The sequence below is a fragment of the Corvus moneduloides genome, chromosome 1 (assembly GCF_009650955.1).
Source record: "Corvus moneduloides isolate bCorMon1 chromosome 1, bCorMon1.pri, whole genome shotgun sequence".
Lineage (NCBI taxonomy): Eukaryota > Metazoa > Chordata > Aves > Passeriformes > Corvidae > Corvus > Corvus moneduloides.
This window is the reverse complement of record NC_045476.1, coordinates 56,489,380-56,506,631: the sequence shown is the minus strand read 5'-3', so window position 1 is coordinate 56,506,631 and position 17,252 is coordinate 56,489,380. Positions and strand designations below refer to the sequence as shown.

The 17,252-nt window shown below is 37.6% G+C and overlaps 1 protein-coding gene across 8 annotated transcripts in view; it reads right to left on the bottom strand.

Moving 5' to 3' along the window:
- AGMO (alkylglycerol monooxygenase) overlaps window positions 1-17,252 on the bottom strand; it is a 240,112-nt gene that overhangs the window by 57,753 nt on the left and 165,107 nt on the right. Inside the window, exon 13 of one of the 8 annotated variants that reach the window (XM_032110729.1) lies at window positions 1,800-1,820. The exons of the other annotated variants lie outside the window; for them this stretch is intronic. Within the exon in view, the coding sequence (XP_031966620.1) occupies window positions 1,815-1,820 (6 nt within the window). The 3' untranslated portion in view covers window positions 1,800-1,814. Of the gene's footprint in view, window positions 1-1,799; window positions 1,821-17,252 lie in introns of those variants that run through there. 8 annotated transcript variants of the gene reach the window in all.

Genomic DNA, 17,252 nt, shown 5'->3' with positions numbered 1-17,252 from the left:
ATGGGATTGCATAGTAAAAATCATTTGCTTTTAATACTGAAAGAGTAATCAAGTAGTTATGGTAAAAGCCTGGGACACTGGCCTATTCAATCTGCATTCTTTGCCATAGGTTATGCAGCATAGAGCAAGACATTTAATCTTTGCAGTTTCTTAGCTGCAAAACAGGCAATGAGTCTGTTTCACAAAAAAATAATTACTTTCCAAACCCTGTTTTGCTAAAATCCAACATAGTTGCATTTACTACAGTAATTTCTGAGAAAACAAAAATCTTTCAAAAAGTCGTGGATTTGGCCCTCTGTGTTTTTTTTCTCAGACAACCCTCATATCCATAATTATGGATCCTTTTTTGGTTTTTTTAAATCTCAAAAATAAAGTACTTGTATAAACATAACAGGCTTCCTTAAAAATCAGATAATTGCACACATTTCTTATGTCGCTCCAGCTATTGAGCAATCTGAGTTCCATAAATCATGACACTGACCACATGAAGAGCTAAAAATGGTGAGAATTTGTTTCTGTCTCATGATTGTATCGGTTTTAAAAAGTCACAAATCACAATAATATGAACAATGGCAGAATGCTGGAAAAAATACCAGGCTTCATTTTTATGGTTGGGTTTTTGTTTTGGGGTGTTTCCCCTGCTACACTGAACCCTGCATCAAAAAGCATGTTGTGCCCTAAATATGCTCATCTTGGAAAGGCAACTTGGTATTGTTGTATTTATATGTCAAAGGGAGGACTGAAGTCTCAACAATTGTTAACCTCTCCCATGGTGAGCTAATAAAAGGTCAGAGACCCACATGTGGCTTGCAGCCTGGGGAATTTCTCTCAATGTTCTGCCAGGGATGGGACTGCCTGAATGACTTCTCTCATAAGTTTTAAGCCATAAACTGCATCCTACTTGGCTTGCTGTGCCAAAACTGGACCCAAGGGTATTCAGAGTCTTTGCTGATGGGAAAAAATGAGTGCTTCCTATGGAAGCCACAGCTGTTTTCCTGAGAGAGAGAGCACAGATGCTCAAATATTTCTCTACTTTCCATTTCTGACTACCTGTTCTGGCAGCAGTTCCAAGAAAGGGGAAGGACAGAGGCAGGCATCCAGCTGCTTTCAATAAACCTTGGCAACACATGTAGTGAATGCCTAAACACTAAAAATGTTCACAACCAATTTTTTTCTGGATTTCAAACTATAAAAAAGTGAAAGCATGCACTAATGCTCCCCATCTTCCCATTTTCAGCAGAAATTTAGTGATCAGGACAATAACCCTAGTTATGAAAGCAGAGACTATTTACCACTGAAAAGAGATCACTCACAGAAGTGTGCATTTGTATGAAGATGAATATACATACACAGACATTGAAGAGGATATAAAAAATACATATATCCTATGCATTTTCTAGAAAGATTTTTTTCTTCCACCAGACAGTAGGCTGACTCTCATAATATGGATTTGATTTTGCATTTTGGGGCCACAGTTATCCCCAGTGTAACTCTGAAGTCAAAGAAAACACTTATGCAAAGTTATATTATACATTGATTTCACCCAAAATTGTATTTACATCAGCTAAATTACATTAGGATGTGGCTTATGACACTGTTCAGTAACTGTTCAGTATTTATTCGTACCTTCCATTTTTTGCCTATACATACTGATATCCAAAGATCCTTTCATAGATATACTTGATCAAGAGTCTATGTTTTTGCTCAGGACAGGTTACATAGCTGGTTTGAAGCCTTTATACTGGCACTGTTCAACACATTTCTCCAATTTTACCTTTTGAAGTATTACTGAAGTATTTCTTAAATGGGATAAATTAGTCCTGTTAAAACACAGTAAACAAATGTAAGTGGAAAGTGAATAGCAGATAGATACAGCTGGTAAGTAAACAGCAGAACAGCACATATATGACTGCAACCCCCCCTGGATTTAATGGTTATTCATTGTTCAATTAATCAGCAAAAGCACTCTCAGTTAAGCTTATAGCTCACTGGTTTATTTGCTTATTTTAAGGACATCTGTCATGGGTTGCAGTGTATTCTATTACCATCCCCATCAGCCGTTGAAATCAGGTGGGGCAGTGTTTCCTTGCCTCCTCCCCCCAGACTATCTTTCTGTTAATTGCCCATCATTGTCCTGCCGCCTGACTCAGAGATAACTCCCTCCGGACTATCTTCTGTTAATGAGCCTAATCAACACTTTGCCTCATGACTCATTACCCCATTGTGAGATGCTCCACCCAGAGGGAGGAACCAAGCATCCCATCGTGGATATAAGCTGAGGCTGAACACCAGAGACTCGGGCTTCCCACTGGATTTCCAGAGGACAGGAGCTACACAGCCACCATTGGACTTCCTGAGGAAGAGCAGACTGTTTTACTACAGGATCACTACTTCAGAGGACTGCAGCCACCTTTCTACCAGACTGCTACCACCACCCTGCCTAACAGGGTGTCAGGTTGTACCTTGACTGTCAGTTTGACAGTGTTTTCTTTTACCTTTGTTTTTTCCCTTTTTCTTTAATTTCCATTAAATTGTTATTCTGACTTGGTGCCTCCCACTGGTTTGTTTTCAAACTAGTATAACATCTCCGTCCATCTCATTCATAGCTGCACCTGTTTGCAACCTACAGTCAGTGCCTGCCCCTTCTGTCATAGCCTTTTTGCTATGAAACGAAAAAAACATCTGTCTATCAACAAGGGAAGCAAGCAGATGAACGCTGATGTCTGCAAAATCTTTGGCAAAGTGCTTTGGGAAAGAGTACCTCTATAAAAGTGGTAATTTTCCCAACAGACAATCAAAAGGACATTCTCCTCACAAGACATCTGAATGATGTTCACTTCAAGACCCTCATCAGGCTGCTTGAACAGCCACTGACCATTCTTCCTCTGGGCAATCCCTCTCCACCCCATTGTTCATCGAGACCTTTCATTTACATCCAATCCCCCAGATTTTTTGGGTTTTATGTATTGATTGCTACCTAGACACCAGACACCTTTTTCTACATCAGCTCAGTGATCAAACTAAATTACCAGTGTTCTTGCACTAAAAGCCAAGCTGCTCTCCTAGCCAGTACATTCCCCAGACAGAACAACAGCTTTGGCCTGACAGTTTCTACAAAGGTGCTCTTGTTGATTGAGCATTCCTTCAAACCAGAGAAGCTTTAAAACTGTTGAAGGCAAGTCCAGTGTGGAAGATAAAATATTTCTAAAGCATAAGGATAAGAAGTTAGATCTGCTCTAGGTGGTGATCTCTTAGCTTAGCCATGTAGGCTTCTGCTCCCCACTTAGAAGCCACCAGCAAGACGGACAACGTATGAATCCGTCTAGGAAAGAACAAGAGGAAGAAAGTGGTTTTACTTGACCAAACCATGAGAAATCAGCAAGTCTGAGCTTTTAAGAAAGCCACAAATTCAGAAAAAGAACTACTGTATCTAAGCCACACCTTGCCTAAAACTCTTCAGAGAAAGGTGTTATGGTAATTTTGCTGCCTGTATTATACACTAGAGTTTGATTCTACCATGTCTCATTTACTCCTCTGCAACTCATGTCTTGCACTTCCAAAAGAATCAGTGTCTGACCTTTCTGCTTTCTTGTCCCATTATTTGTGAAATAGAGACTAATACTTTAGCAGCTAAAAAGTGAGCAATCCTCCCTTTTTTCTCCAAACTAATTGACAGAGGTATTTAAAAATGTTAGGTGTCTGCCCAAGATAAAGTGCCCCTTTGTGACAATAAGAATCAATCCCTACCTATTTAAATGTAAGAATGTCACCATTTTCAATTGCTCATTAAGAATCAAAGAGGCTTTTTTGATGACTAATTAATCTAGGTAATAGTACGTTTATCTCTAGTTTTAGTTTAATTACTTGAAATATTTTGCTGTGCTAGCTCTTTTAATTATTGTCTACTCTTAAATTAACTCATAATGAATCCTTCCACATTTATTGAAATTATCCCATTTTTACATCCTTCAAGCTTTCTCAGAATAGAAGCTTTTTGCAGTTATACATCAGCCATATCATTATTTCAGCAGTGCTATAAAAACCCACTGCTTTTTCTATTTTGTGTAGGCCTTCATACTTAACTACTGAGTCATACAGAAATATGGAAAATAAGTGTATTATCATTATAATCATTAGAGCAAGAAAGTGAAAGGAAACATGATTACAGAAGTGTAGACACAGTTCTGACAATTCATATATATGCATATACATATATGTGACATAGGAACTAATCTTACAACCCTTACTCACAAAATAATGTTACTGAAGTCTATAGGAGGACACACGTCAAAAATACAGCCTGAAAGCCTGAAAGAAATCCACTGGTTTTTTCAGCTATGAGAACAAATATTACACTATAAAAAAAAATTATGTCCAAATGAGTAAAATAGCTCAGCAACAAGATAATCTTATAGAATAATTATAGGCACATCTGTAGTGATGACAGATAACAGAACCTGAGGAGAGATTATTACAGACAACCTGGAATATGGCATTGAGTCTTATGATTGTTAAAGAAAATACTGTCAGATACCACAAGATTAGTCTCTAAGGGGATTTACTACTGATACCATAATGACACTATCAGAGAACAGACTTTTTGAACAAAGGAGAAGCTAACTCCTTAAAAAATGTACTTAAAAGCACCTCCACCTGCCTTTAACAGGAGAAAAAGAAATGAATGAGCTACCTATAGATTCAAAAAAGCTTATTGCAGCCTACAGTTTTATGTAAATGCATTTAGGAATAGAGACAAAAGTGAAGAACCAAACAAGTCTGAACACAGACACTGTATTTTTGAATAGACAACCATGAGCTCTTCATTAACTAAACCCACACAATTATCTAATTTAGATGAATAGGTTTGTCCTATCTGTAACTAGCAGCTTTCTGTGGAACTTTCTCACAGGGCTGATTCGAATCCACAGATGAGGAACTGGATCAATTTGCATTACTGCGCTCATCAGGCTATGAGCCATGCTAAAATACTGAGCAACTGGAGCATGAGGAGTGACTTCTCTGCATCCACACAGGGTGAGAGCTGGAGTATCTTCCAAAAGGCTGCAACAATGGTAAAGGCCACTTTCTGATGGTATTAGGTTTCCAAACAGGCCTTGAATGGGTTTATTGTAAAGTTGTTCTCCCACACACATTCATAACAAGAACATGTAATAACTGAAAACCAAAAAATTTATTATTCATAGTTTTGTAATTTTGCTGAGTGGTTTGTCAGTCTTATGAATTCCAAGTCTATTGATTACTATGTGAATTTATACTCAGCACTGAAATACAATTGTCTGGAAAATGTGAGATAGAAAGAAGTAGCATTTATTTATATGTCTTTAATATAGCTGACCCATTTTAGAGTAAAAAGACATATGCAAAACCAATTAGACCTATATTAATGATTTGATCTCCATAAAGCCATATTCTCTTTATGAAGTACTGTACCGGAACATAATTTAAAAAAACAAATCAAATAAGAGTTCCATTCTGATGATGTAAAACCTTAACCAGGGAACTGTGTAGAATGTGTGGTTCATTAAAAATGAAATAAAATTTGTAGTATGACACATATCTGGATTTAGGAAATAATGGTGAAGACATATATATCTACCATTATTCCGTCAAAATTCACTGAGACTCATGTGGAATTGATACTACTGAAGCCTATTACTGAGATAAGCGGAGGAAGAACTTATCAACCTAAAAGATCTAACTCTGGATTTGAGTTTGCTTTCTTGGATTTTTTTGCACTAAAAAAAAACCAAAAAAAAAAACCACCAAAAAACCCAGTTGGAAATTATTTATCTGCACAAAAAACTTTGCTATGTTTGTGTAAGGTATGTTAAGATTTGCAAAAATAATTCAATTAATACATTTCATCCCTTTTGCTATACAAAAATCTTAGGCAATAGACTTATTAATCAAAATTATTTGGCTATTTCTCTGTGGATTCTGCTTTTCCTGCAGATCACATCTTATTACAAATGCTTGATGTGCCTGCATCATACTATTAACTCGATTTTATCTTTGTTAAACACACATCTAACCTTGTATGAAGACATCCTATTTTATTCCAGACATCTAACGTGTAAAAACATGACAACTTTTGGGAAGGCAGTCCCAGAGAAGCCTCCAAGAAGAGCCTCTCCTCTCGAGTCCAGTTGAGCCCATCTGGTCCATCAAGTCTCATACAATACTTTTTATAGCTACTGGTAACTGGGCAAAATCACACACAGGTTTAACGGTACCCAACCATGCTGATTCTTCAGCTGATATAATCAGATGGAAGTTTACAGCTTTGTTGACTGGGAACATTCTTTGGCATAAATATTGAATTCTCCTCAAAAAACTGGCCGCTCATGGCTTAAATAGACACACTATTTTCTTGGTAATTTTCTGGATGACTGGTCCCAAAAAAATGGTGGAGTATGGACTTATATCCAGCTGGTAGATGGTCAAAAGTGGTGTTCCTCAGGGCTCAATATTAGGGTCAATTTTGTTCCATATCTTTATCAACAATCTGAATGCACCATCTGTCACTTTGCAGACGACACCAAGATCAAAGGCAATGTTTGATCTGTTTGAAGGCAGGAAGGCTCCGCAGAAAGACCTGGACATGCTGGATTGATGGGATGAGACCAATTGTATGAGGTGAATCTTCAAGAAGGCAAAATGCCCAGATCCTACACCTGGGTCACAACAACTCTAGGCAGTTCTACAGGCTGAGGACAGGGTGGCTGGAAAGCTGCCCAATGGAAAAGGACCTGGGAGTGTTGCTCAACAGCTGGCTGAACATGAGCAGCCAGTATGCCAAGGCCAATGGCATCCTGGCCTGTATCAGCAACAGTGTGGCCAGCAGGACCAGGGCAGCAATTGTCCTCCTGCACTTGGCACTGGTGAGGCCACACCCTGAATCCTGTGTCCAGTTTTGGGCTCCTCTCTACAAGAAAGACATTGAGGTCCTGGAGCATGTCCAGAGAAGGGCAAGAGAGTTAGTGACAGGTTTGGAGCACAAGTCCTATGAGGAGCGCTGGAGGGAGCTGGGGTATTTTTGGTCTAGAGGAAGAAGAGGCTCAGGGGGGACCTTATTGCTCTCTACAGCTGAAATGAGGATGTAGCAAGGTCTGGGATCAGCCTCTTCTCCCACGAAAAAAGCAGTAAGACAAGAGGAGATGGCTTCAACTTGTGCCAGAAGAGGTTTAGATTGGAGATAAAGAAAAATGTCTTCACCAAAAGGCTTGTCAAGCTCTGGAACAGTCTGCCCAGGAAAGCGGTGGAGTCACCATGCATGGAGGTATTTAGAAGATATGTGGATGTGATGCTTACAGACGTGGTTTAGTGTTGGACTTAGCAGTGCTGCAATAACAGTGGGCCTCCAGGACCCTGGACATCTTTTCCAAACTACTGATTCTATGATTTTATGGACTGAGACTAAATTCCTATTTCCCAAGCAATAGCAAGCAGGTAGACCACTCTACCAGCACTCAGTCAAATAAAGCTCTGAGTTCAGGGAATGTTAGGTTGCTGTACAGAGGAAAGAGAAGACCTGCAATCTGCCATCACCAGGGCCAACATAAGGTGGAAGAAGCACCATTCAGGAAGAATCAACTCTTGTCTCATACACGAAGAGCAGCACAAGAAAGCTTATCTACTCGTATATTGAGTCAGTAATATCTTCTTAATGTCAAGAAGATTGAAAAAAGCTAACAGGTCAGCAACATCCCCATGTCGGTCTAAAATCCCTGTTAAGCTTACAAAAGTTAAAAAGATAGGCTCTTGGGACACATGGCAAATAAACATATAAAGCCCACTTGCCTCTTCACCAGAACAGCAGTAGAACTCTCATAACTTAAATTTTGCTGCTCTCCAAAGGAAAATGCTCCTCACACACTGATGGTTATGATTCCCTTCATAATTCTCTCTTTTTATTTTTTCCTTTTTTCTTTCCATTGTTACACTTGACATCGTGCTCTTACATCAAAAATTGCACCACCAGCAACTATAAAAACAAACAATAACCCCCAGCTGGTTTTAGTTCTTCCCTCTTCAATTACTTTATCTTGTCACTCAGTCTCTGCTGGTACTTGTGTACTAATGCCTGGTCTGGCATCCCGTCTGTTGTAGGAACTACACACATGTATGTATCCTGTATGAGACCCTTACCCCTCAAACCCAGTTCCCATCTTGGACAGCTCACATTGGACCAAATCTATGAATAGGTGGATAGTGACAACATACCAGAATAAATTATGTGGCAAAAAGGTCAGAAAGAATTTTAGCCAATTGAAAACAGTATTAAGGATTTATATACTCACATCATTAAACTGCTTTATAAGTGATATGTTGTCTTTAAAAAGGAAAAAAATGATGTCTTTACTTTATATTGGTATGCCATTGAAAGCCTGGCAGAAAACTGTGACTAAAAACTCAGGTTGTGTCAAAAGACCAGAAAGCAAACCAAAATAAAATATAAATAAACAAGTATTACAATTCGCCTGTATGCAAAGGGAACGTGACGGGTCAGTTTGGAACTTGGATTGCTATCATTGTTCATTTATTGTAGCAATGAGAACATTATATACAAACACACATTCTAGAAATCCATTAACTACATTAATTCCACAATAAGAAACACAAATATACAGGAGTTTCATAGGATAAATGTATTAGAAACATAACTGGAAGAACTTTTTGAAAAAAGTTCGGTTCCTACAGTGATAAGAAAACACACAGGTATTTTGTCCAGAAAAGCCTACAGAACACAACAGAAGCTAAAAATGTTTCCTCAAGTGCTGTGCTAAGCTTTAGACTGTAAAAAAATCACAAAATCTACAGCACCCATATACAACAGAAAGATGAGGGAAGCCATGGTGACACTCAAAGAAGTACACATAGAACAGGATTACAGTTCCTCAAATTCATGGGTGTATGAACCAGCTTTTCTCTTTATGTTCTTGCTAAAATCTAATAACATACTGCTAAACAGAAATCTATTTTCCATATCAGAATTTCTGAAGTGACTAATGTAGCCTAGAGTGTGCCTTGGAATTTTCTAGGAGGAAAATATTCTAAATTACACAGCATTATCATAACCCGTATTGTTGACTTTTGTCTTTATTTATTTGCATAAATTAATTACCCCTTGGAGCATTTGTGTGGTTTCTGTAAATAATTGTGTGGCCTGGTAATCTGTCTCAAAAGATTTATTGTATATATTTGTTTATGGAATGCTTAGCTAGAGCAGCACTCATATCAATGAAGGCAGAAAAAAAAAGAAAACAAAACAAATATGTCAATAGCATTTCATTTAAAGGTTTTCTACATGGATAAAATAGCAGTGTGACATGGAACTACAAGTAAAAGTGAAATACAAACAGTTGAATTGACATAAGTATAATATATCAAGAAAATGAAATCCATGTAGTAAACTTCGGCTATAGATCCTAAATTTTGTAACTTAGATGAAAAAAATCCCCAGAAAATCTCCAAATCAGAAAAGTGGTGTGGGGATTTATCAATATTAGCCATCTGAGTAGCCAGTTCAAACTGGCCATGCAGGTATTTGTTCCTCTCATGCAAGAACTCAGTAGTTCAAACAGATAGTGGATCAGGTTGAAAAAATATTCTTTAAGAAATCAGATATCAGTTCATAAAAGTCCTGAAGATGCTTTCTTTCCTAAAAAAGTTTACAAGTAGCTTCAAATCAGTGCAGCTGGCAAATAACTCTCATTGAGAAGATTAAGCCCCCTTGAAGTTCTTTTCTCTGACAAAGCAATCTTGCCAGGTTGGTTTGCTAAGAAATGGACATAGAGACATGTTGGAAAAGTTAATCACTTTTCCACCTAATCACAAAAATAACAGTAATTTGAGTCATCGGTTCCTGTAGGTTGGCACTGGGAGCTTGTTTTCAGTTTTGTTTACTGTTGCAACATCTCTGTAACAAGTATAGAGAAGAAACTTATTTAAATGTAACTTAGGGTTGAGGGTTTTTTTGTTACTAAGGCTTTGGTTTTGGCTTTCTTTCAAGTTGAAGATTATGCATTTGCACGTGAAACATCACCAGTTAAACCTTTTTGATAAATAAATAATTTACAATATATATACACACTGAAATTAATTGTCTGAAAATCTCAAGTTTTAAACATATTAGATGTTTTCTATTTCCTGATGGTTAATATTTTTAAATCACCTAAAAGTTCCATCTCCATCTGTTATAACTATACACATATTTTTAACTTTGTAAAATTGGTATAAATAACATGAAATCACAGAAGTAATATTTTGTATTCATTCCTCAAGGAAGAAGTGGCTATCAACATACATGACTGCAGAGAATGAAGCACCAATAGTAAAAACCAAAGTGACTTTAATGTTGCGTGTTAATGGTTTTTTTCACATTTATATCTAAATCTTCTAATCTTAGTAACTAATAATGATAATGGAATTACATAGACCAAATTTATCACTCTTATTTTGTGCCCAGTTGTTATTTAAGCGAACTTATCAGTCCTGTCCAAATGATAAATATTTTACATTAAACACAATTAAAATGACCACTTTGGTAATCTAAGCTTTAGATCTTCTCAGTCCAGTATTTCCAAGCTGTCCCTCTGACCTGTTAGTTTGTCTGCATTGCCACCTGGAGGGCCTCTCAGCAAAGTCAGGTTGAATTCCTTGTGCGAGATTCTGTGTTAAGACTCCAGGACTTAAAGCAGCCTCTCGTGCTGCAGGATGAGACCCCACCGTGACCTCCCACTGCCCCCCACAAGAGGCAGCCCTGAAAAGTGCCGAGATAGCCTGGAAGATGTCTAGAGGCCTAACCAGGTGTATGGCAATTAATGCAAATGGAAGATAGACTGCATTAACTTCCCCTTCCCTCCACGCTGGCTTTTACATTAGTGTACATACTAATGATTATATTAGTTGTCTTAATTGTGAAAGTCTGGCTCAGATAGAAACCACATATGAGAAGCTGAGGAAATGAGAATACAGCTCCTTGAAAGCCAAAAGCAAAATGAAGAGTTTAAATTCTCCTAATTTAGGTAGTTGCACTACCTAAAATTGTGGCAAATAATCAGAGAAAAAGTCAGTCAAAAACTTGGACCATTTAAAAAAAAGTCAAACCAAAAAAACCCCTACTGATTAAATATAGAGCAAATGGTGCCCTCAAGACATCATATTTGGGAAGGAAAATAAGGTTATGGTACTTTGAATGACAGTAAAGACATGTCCTTTATAACAACCAGAGATAGAAAACTGGTTTTAAAATAATGCAAACAGAGTAGCTTGGTAGAAAGTGAGAGAATAGTATGTGATAGCAAGAAAAAAACTGTTTTCACCCAAGTGACATATTTGCAAGAAGCAAAACTTCTCCGAAAAAAAATTTAAACCTTTTCAATATGTCCCCTGAAGGAACATAATATTCCAGGCTTATTTCGGTTGCAAGTCTAGCTGGTCAAGCAGATACATTCTACTCAGGGCAGATCAGAGTCTTCCCACAGATCCAAGTCATGGTGTATTCATGAAAGGAGCAGATGCTAGCTGGCACACAGAGATGACACTGTTGCACCAGGAAAGAAAGGCTGCTTCTGCAGAAGTGGGATCAGCATGAGTCCAGAAGATAACTACAACTAGTGATTGGATTATTACTTCAAATGCAAGGAATTGTTAGGAAATAGAGAGCTTCAAACCTTATCCTATACACAGTGGGTGAGTGTGAACTAAATAAGGAGGAAAATCTTGAAAAGCCAGAACAGTAGGTTTTGGCAGAAAACACCACCTGTTATGGGTATGAAAATAATATCCTAGGTACAGCTGTGTGTCTCAGAAGAATAGCCTAAGGAGATAGAAATGGAAGTGGAAACAGAAAAAGAGAGAGAAAAAAAGTCATTTTAATAAAAACAAAGCTGAACTTTCAGGAACTAGAGAAATCACATGGAATTACTGACAGAGCATTGTTACAGAAGTTACTTCTGCAAGAGGGCAGTGTTTTGGCTGCCTTTCACAGCATCTGGGCACGAAGAACTTTCCTGTGGCAAGGTACAACAACTTCTGCTGCTCTTATTCAGAGTGGAAGACCTAAGATCCTGATCTTACCTCTTTCATAAAGCTAACTAGGGATGGATGCTATTACTGAGTTGCATCTCAGTGCCTGGATCGGAGCTCTCTTGCAGTAACTGAGTGAAAGCACTGGTTGGAAGCAATTGCTGCTAAACTCCTTGTGTTTCCACCGTGTTTGAGGAAGAGAGAGTTAATGTGGATGTAAATATTTGTATCAAATAGAAATGCTAATGTAATGCCTCACATTGATGGATGTGAATGAAATCCTTATAAAATATTCTGTAGACTGAAAGGCCTATGACTAGAATATAAAACATGAAGAATGAAAAATAGGAAAACCTCCAGGCTCTGACAGAAAAACAGAGGACTCTGACATGGAGGTGGGCAGGGTAGACACAGAACACAATAAAGCATATAGTCTCCAAAACAGCAAGAGCTTTAGCATGCCAAAACTACTAATCTGGTTTAGTATTATGCTGGATACTTCTTATATTTATTTCTTCTACAGATTTCTACACAGGAAATTAAAGTCTGTCCTTACTGCATGGCTGTTACTTAACTGTAACTGTTAGGCTTCAGTTAAAGTCTCCTTCTTTAGCAAAGGAGTGCTAAAAAATAACAAATCAATAAGCTGCTTGAAACACGTCGTGAAGGATTGATTTGGAAGCCAAAGATTGCTTCCTACTGATGGGAACAGCTTTCTGCAAATTAAGTGTTTCTTTTAAATGAATGCCAAATCTATGGAAAAAGGAAATTCTTTTAAAAAAAACCCCACAGTAAAGAATATACAGTGTATATAATGGGCCAGAGAAGTAGTTAAGGGGCAATCCCTCAGAGCAACTTATGTACTAGTGACAAAAAGAAAACAATATGAGGTAGATCAGAAAAGAAAAAGAGTAGAGCCAGGAAAAGGAAAAGCAGAGAGTTAAGAAGTGAGTTAAAGGAGATGGAGTCTGATGAACACCATATACAAACAAAAAAGAAAAAAAGAAGGAAAATTAAGGGAAGAAAAGAAATCAATAACAATAGAAAAGGAAGGGAACAAGTATGAAAAAAAAAATTGCAATTGCTCATTCTAAAGGTGTGCAACAAAACGGAAAAAAAAAATCTCCAGGTACTCCCTTTATATAGTGCATATGCCCTTCCTGTGCAACCTTTGCAGGCAAAAAGGCTTGCTGGCATTTCATGAAGTTCAGGTGTATGGAGTGGCTACACTGTCACCCAGTGGCAGACTCTGCCATCATTAGTGCTGATCTGCTGAAGAGGACAAGGGTTATTATCACAGCACCCTCTAACCTGGGTATTTCTGCCAGACACCAAACTGTTTGGCTGCTATTTCATAAAGCAAAATTCATTTGATAGAAAAAGGGTTAAATTTAATACAGCTGGACAGCTGAGCAGCTGCTTTCATGATTTAAATAAAAATAAGCTGAAATCCTTGCTGTCAGCTCAATGATATATGACTTGTAATGGGATGTTTCCAACCTTTTCTTCCATATGGTCGCCTACGTTAGGTAATACACACAGCCTACAGTGCAACCAGCTTCTCAGAAAACATCTGGGTCCCATTCCTGCTCTGTTAGCTTCAGTGTTGCCTCCCACAAACACAGATGATTCATAGGACAACATCCCTTTGGTTAAGGATCAAATTAGGACATTTCATTGATAATTTTATCATGCATCCAGACTGGAGTTATGGGAAAATGGAACTAATTCAAACAAGAATTTCTCCACACATATTTCCACTCTCCTATCTGCAATTGATAAAGTTAAGATTTCAGAAACAGATTTTAATGACTGCTTAGGAAAAAAAGAAAAGAAGAAAAAAACTAGCCTATCTCCTGTGAGGAATGCGTTTCCGCTTGATTTCATCTTCTCTCTCGCCTAGTTTTAGAATATTTCCCCCTTCAAAAATGTGTTTGCTGACAGGAAAATCATAACATTATACTTATTTCTAGAAGCTGAAATCAAAGCCAATTATTTCTTCTATTGATAAGAGATTAGGATCTGCTTCAAGTAAATTTTTTCATGTTTAAAAAATATAATGGAATAAAGAGGAAATGGACAATCTGCCCTGGAGCTCATGTGGTGAGTGACACAGGCTGGCTGCTTGGGGTTCTGCTAAGGAAAGATGAAGTTAGCAAATACTGGCCAGTCATTTCTTTAGCATAGGTCCTCCAAATATTAACTCAGTAGGCCTTTGATGTTCCATTACTTCAGATTTTGTGGTCATGCTTTTGAACAGGAAGGACTGACAGTGCCAGAATTTATGCAGCAATTCACTGATTTGCACAGTTGGTTGCCCACAGCAATTGGTGGTTTTGTGTGAAAGTCTTTCAATCATCTTTTCCAACACACTTAAAAATCACCACGAGTTGCTTTGGTGTGATGCACTGCCCGATTAGTACTAAAACAACAACTGATCTATAGCACTTTCTATCTACTCAGTCTTTTCAAAATTCTATTTTTTCCTCCCTCACAATTTTATTGAATGACAGAAATTTCATCAGTTAACCATTATTAAGTAATAGAGTACTTTGCAAATGCATCTCTAGTATAATTTGATACTAAAGCTTAACTCCATTAATTCAGATAAGTCAAAACAATATCCAGTGAATACCATATTAAGAACCTGTCAGAATGACTCTGTGCTTTTCTCTTTAGCACATGTATACTTTGCGATGTGCTAACATAAAATTTAAAATGCTAAAAAAGAAGATCAGATTCTTGTCCACTCTACGTTCCAAGTATAAAATAAGATAAAGCATAAACCAGCAACATTCTCCCAGGGACAGATGCATACAAACACATTCCTAAACTGTTTTTCCAAGAATCCTGCAGATACCTCAGGGTAGTATTGGGCCACCACCATGTACATCAAGACAATCTGCTCACACCACAGATACGCTGGGTCATGATCCTGCCCGTAAGGAGACAAAGATATGCTGCTCTAGGGCAGAATGGATCTAGCTTTCAAGACTTTCTAAATCATGCCAGGCTTGTCAGTGCTGGTCCCAGAGCAGACTAGAATCAGTGCTATCAAAGACTTGCAGCTGCCCTACTCCCAGCTGCCAGTTCTGTGATGTGCTCACATCACATACAGCACATATTCTCACCCAGTGCATTATCATGATTTACTGAAGGAAAAAAATCAAGGGCCACCTTTGTTTCAGAAATTCTGTCTGTATTTTTGTGCAAAGATCTGCTGGTGCTTTTGTTTTACTGACACTTAGAAATTGCTGAACAGCTAAAACTGTGATTAGCTCTGCTATAAAATCTGTCTGACACAATAGTATGTTCTGGAATGACTGAAAAAATACATAAAAGGACAGAAAAAAGGCTAGTTAGAAATATGTTGGTTTTACTACTAATTTACTTAAGTAATTTTTCTCCCATTGAGTCATGATTTTTCTGTCAATTGAAACAGCATTCTCTTGACTTGTTGGCAAACAAACAAATTTAACAGCTTATACTCAGCAGCTCAACAAACTGATATCAAGTCATTGACAGGTTGAGCTGGGGATTGTTCTGCCTGGAGAAGAGAAGGCTCTGGGAAGACTTCCAGTACCTAAAACGGGGCCTACAAGAAAGCTGGAGAGGCCACAAAGCTTTTATAAGGCCACATGGAGATAGAACAAGGGATAATGGGTTTAAACTGAGAGTAGGTTTAGATTAGATATAAGAAAGAAATTCTTTACTATGAGAATGGTGAGACACTGAAACAGGTTTTCAGTTAAGGGTTTCACCAAGAAGTGGTGAATGCCCCATCCCTGGCAGGGATCAAGACCAGGTTGGATGGGGCTCTGAGTAATCCAATCTAGTGGAAGGTATCTCTGCCCATGGCAGGGGGGCTGGAACTAGAGGACCTCTGGAGTCCTTTCCAACCTAAACATTTCTACGATTCCATGATACATATTACACTATTTAACTCAAACAGGAATGATAGGAATGCTTTTCAGAATTAAGTTGAAGGGCAATAGAATTTTCCACATTATAAAGACTGCTGTAAATAGCAGAATTCATGGAAATCATTAATCTTTCAGTTTTGCAGAAAAGTATTTCATGTGTTCTCTAACAGGTCATTCACTACTGGAGACAAAATGTCATTTAAATCACTTTTCCTCTATGTGATATTAATTTTTACTCATTCTGGATGTATTTCTCTTCTTACTAAAATGCAAAACCGTGGAAAATTTTAAAAAAATAATACAAAGCTTAATATGAATGTTCATTATCAAATTGTAGCACTGATAGAACATCAAAATATGCATCATCTACATCAGAAGTGATTTATGCAGAATGCCATCATGCACAGAGGAATTCTGCTCAGTGAATATTTCCTTCTGTGCACTAAATGACTCAACTCCTGTGCACTTTATCTGGAGATTGAAAGTGGTGGAAGTAGAGAGCAGAGTGATCATACTACTAGTAGTGGAAACACCAAAGAAGAAAGCAATCAGGTACTAGAGCATGTGAGAATATACTTGGATAAGGCACACATTCTCATTCCTTTGCTGCCAATGTTTAGACCTGCAAGTACTATAAAATCCTGTAGAAAGAAGAGGGCAAAGAGGTTTTAGTTGAAAAGAAAATGAGATCACAGAAATAGTACATCTTCCTTGTTTTGTTTGTGTCTTTGTGGGTTTTTTTTAATTATTTTTTAATTTTTATTTCTTATGTATAATTAGATTTGAGAGACTTTGAAAAGGTGTAGAGGACAAAGAAAATATATGAAGATGATATATGCAAAAATACCAGCTACCTGCTGAGTACTGGAGAAGCTACACTTAACCACAATATATTTGTTGCCAAATTCTCAGCATCCTTAAACCTGCCTAAATTACTGAAGGTCTTTATGGTTAGCCTCTTTCAATTCCCTCTCACTTGTAATTTATGAATCTGAGTAAAATAATACAAACCTAATGTTTCAATAAGTTCTGAATTTAGAGCTTTATACCTACAGATATCGATGTGGCATTTTTGCTGCCAAAGCTAAAAGCATAAAAGGATTAGAGACTGCGTTCAACTCTAAATAGGAAAAAATAATGCCATCAGAAAATTTCACATAAGTCTCTATAAGATGTTAAAATGGGTTAACTCTAAGCAGGTGATACACTTAGGTTTTAGTTTTTCTTTCTCATGACTGCTTCATTCCCTCATTTCATTTTGTCCTCCCCCATGGAGAT